At 40.9% G+C, this 2,958-nt stretch overlaps 1 protein-coding gene across 1 annotated transcript; it reads left to right on the top strand.

Moving 5' to 3' along the window:
• The first annotated feature begins 855 nt into the window (after positions 1-855).
• Positions 856-1,920, top strand: LOC141601390 (uncharacterized). Its single transcript, XM_074421665.1, has one exon. It carries the CDS (start codon positions 856-858, stop codon positions 1,918-1,920), a length of 1,065 nt encoding a protein of 354 aa, XP_074277766.1.
• Positions 1,921-2,958: the final 1,038 nt, after the last annotated feature.

Below are 2,958 nucleotides of genomic sequence, written 5' to 3'. Positions count from 1 at the left end.
TACTGACTACAAATCGCAACAATATGAAATGGAAAGCTCTAGCTGTGATTTTGACGACTTACCGTTACTTAATCTGGGATCAGCGGAATCATGCGAGACTTGAGCTTCATGTGATGAGACCTTCAGTGATTGTTGAGCGGATGAAGAAGATGGTTCAGCTGCACATTAGACGGAGATGTATGGGTAAAGCTGGAATGAGTGAAATGGAAATCCGAAATTGTTTGGGATTCTATTGATGTTTCGAAAATACCTGGTTTTTGTTGTTTTTGATTTGGTTCTTTCATTGTCACATATGCTCTTGATGTAATTGGGGAAGTTTTTTGATATATATATATAATACATACTCACATTTCACCAAAAAAAAAAATAAAAAAAAAAAAAAAAATAATAATAATAATAATAATAATAATAATAATAATAATAATAATAATAACAATAATAATAATAATAATAATAATAATAATAATAATAATAATAATAATAATAATAATAATAATAATAATAATAATAATAATAATAATTTTTGACAACACCATGTTGGCCAATGAGATCTATTTTTGACAACACCATGTTGGCCAATGAGCTTGTGCAGGGTTATGATAGAAAGTATAAAACTCCTCGTTGTGTGGTTAAAGTGGATATTCGTAAAGCCTTTGATACTGTAAATTGGGACTTCCTGAGAGCCATTCTTCCTCGCCTTTGGCCTTCCTCAAGTTTTTTGTGATCGGATTATCTTTGCTAGTTACCAGTTCCCGGTTCTCTCTTAAGATCAATGGGTGCTCTGAAGGATATTTTGAAGGAAAAAGAGGACTCAGACAGGGGGACCCCCTCTCCCCCCTCCTCTTTGTTCTCTGTATGGATGTTCTTACTAGAATTTTCAGGGGATTAAAACAGGCTCCTCAGTTTAGTTTCCATCCTAAATGTGTTCAAATTGAGCTTACCCATCTCTTCTCTTGTTATTCTGGTCTGGTTCCTAACCCTAGTAAAACCAATGTCTATTTTGCTGGAGTGAGGTCTGATGTGAAGGCCTTAATTCTCAGGGATATTGGGTATGTGGAGGATCATTTTCCTTTTAAATATCTTGGTGTCCCCCTCCACTCTTCCAGACTCACCAGAGATTTGCTCCAGCCCCTGCTTGCACGAATCAGAGCTAAGATGGGGCATTTGGAAAGTTTGCACTTAACTTATGCTGGGAAAGTGACTTTGCTAAACTCGGTTATCTTTGGAATTGAGGCTTTTTGGTGTGCCAGTCTTCTTCTTCCCAAAGGGATCATAAAGGAACTTGAAGCTCAATGTAGGAAATTTCTTTGGGGTACCACTGGTAATAGGAGGTTCATTTTCTTTAGTTGGGAGAAGGTGTGTCGAGCTCGTAAGCATGGTGGTTTGGGGATCAGAGAGGTGCTTAGCTGGAATAAAGCACTCCTCTTGCACATGTTCTGGAAGCTTTGCCATAAACCTACTTCTATATGGATGCAATGGTCTTGCCATTACATCTTCAAGAAGTCTTCTTGTTGGGATCTCAATTCTGAGGTTTGTCTCTCTCCAATATGGACCAAAATTCTTCGCAACAGAGATGAGTTCATACAACTCATGGGCTCTAGAGAGGCTGCCAAATGCTGCTTTCAGCAATGGGTGACTCGGCCAAAGTTCCCTGTTCTGGAAGCTTACTCAGTTTTTCGTGGTGAGCAGCTTGAACCAAAGTGGATGCGGCCCATTTTGGACTCTATTGTTATCCCTAGGCATGCTCTCACTGCTACCTTGGCTGCCCAGAATGGCCTTGCCACTGTTGACAAACTCTGTTCCAGTGGCATGGTACTGGTGAATCGTTGTGTGCTCTGTTGCAGGGCTGCTGAGGATGCTCAGCATCTTTTCTTTGCTTGCCCATTCTCACAGCATCTTATGCAGCAGATATTGGCTTGACAAGGGGTGTCTAGGCGTGTTCTTAGCCTGAAGCATGAGCTTTACAAATTGGCTACTTGTAGAGGAAACCCTTGGCGTAGGCAGTTGGCTTATTGTGCTACGGTTGCTACCATTCATCATGTCTGGCAGGAGCGTAATATGAGAATATTTCACGGGGTTTGTCTCACTGCTGACAGGATTCTTGATCAAATTAAATATGAAGTGTGTGTGAGATTCCTTGTACTCTTCTTTAGATTTTAATGAGAACTGCTGACCTTTCTCCAAAAAAAAAAAAAAAAAAAAAAATAATAATAATAATAATAAAAAAAAAAACACTATATGTGCCTCACTCACAACATCCAAGGCACCTGCCAAAAGGCTGACAGCATGATCTACTGAAGTAACCGCCTGAGTAATAGTCTCAATAGGATCAAGGGTGAGCATAACATCAGATTTGGAAGTGGCACAATCACTAATTTTCACCATGACAGCCTCCAAATTACCCACCCTGGCACGCACATCCCTGAGTGGGGCAGACAGATCAACTTCCTCCACTTTCCTCTTCTGGGCTGTTGAACTTATTTTAGCAGGAGCAACTGGAGCAGATGAGTCCTTGGGAGTAGCAGGCTACTCAGTTAAATCAATGATAGGCCCAGTATAGCCACCTCCCTGAGAACCCTCCTCTTTGACCTTGGCCAGCCTGGGAGAAAGGTCAGCCATGCCAAACTTGGCAAGGTGGGTGGATGACCTAGTGGCTATAACACGAGACACTATATTAGCAATAAAGACAGGCTGTCATGAGAAAGCCAAAATAGAAAGAAAAGCAAAACAAAAATAGAGAACATGAAGACTTATTGCCTAAAGTAGAAGCACTGACAACTTTTGAAGGCATGGGCACTCTAGCAGCACCTTCGGTCTTCAGGCAACGAGGAAGATGACCAGCCCCATAACAAAGAGGCCAAGTCCTCTCCAATTGAGGAAATGCAAGGAAAGCAGAGATGCTTGCAGTAGGATACTCGATCACACTGGACCAATCATTAACTACCGACAAAAAGAGGT

The sequence above is a fragment of the Silene latifolia genome, chromosome 9 (genome assembly GCF_048544455.1).
Source record: "Silene latifolia isolate original U9 population chromosome 9, ASM4854445v1, whole genome shotgun sequence".
Classification (NCBI taxonomy): domain Eukaryota; kingdom Viridiplantae; phylum Streptophyta; class Magnoliopsida; order Caryophyllales; family Caryophyllaceae; genus Silene; species Silene latifolia.
This window is presented reverse-complemented; position numbering and strand designations above follow the sequence as displayed.

Excerpts from the sequence above, each read along its gene's own strand:
- LOC141601390 (XM_074421665.1), top strand. The coding sequence starts at position 856 with ATGGATGTTCTTACTAGAATTTTCAGGGGATTAAAACAGGCTCCTCAG.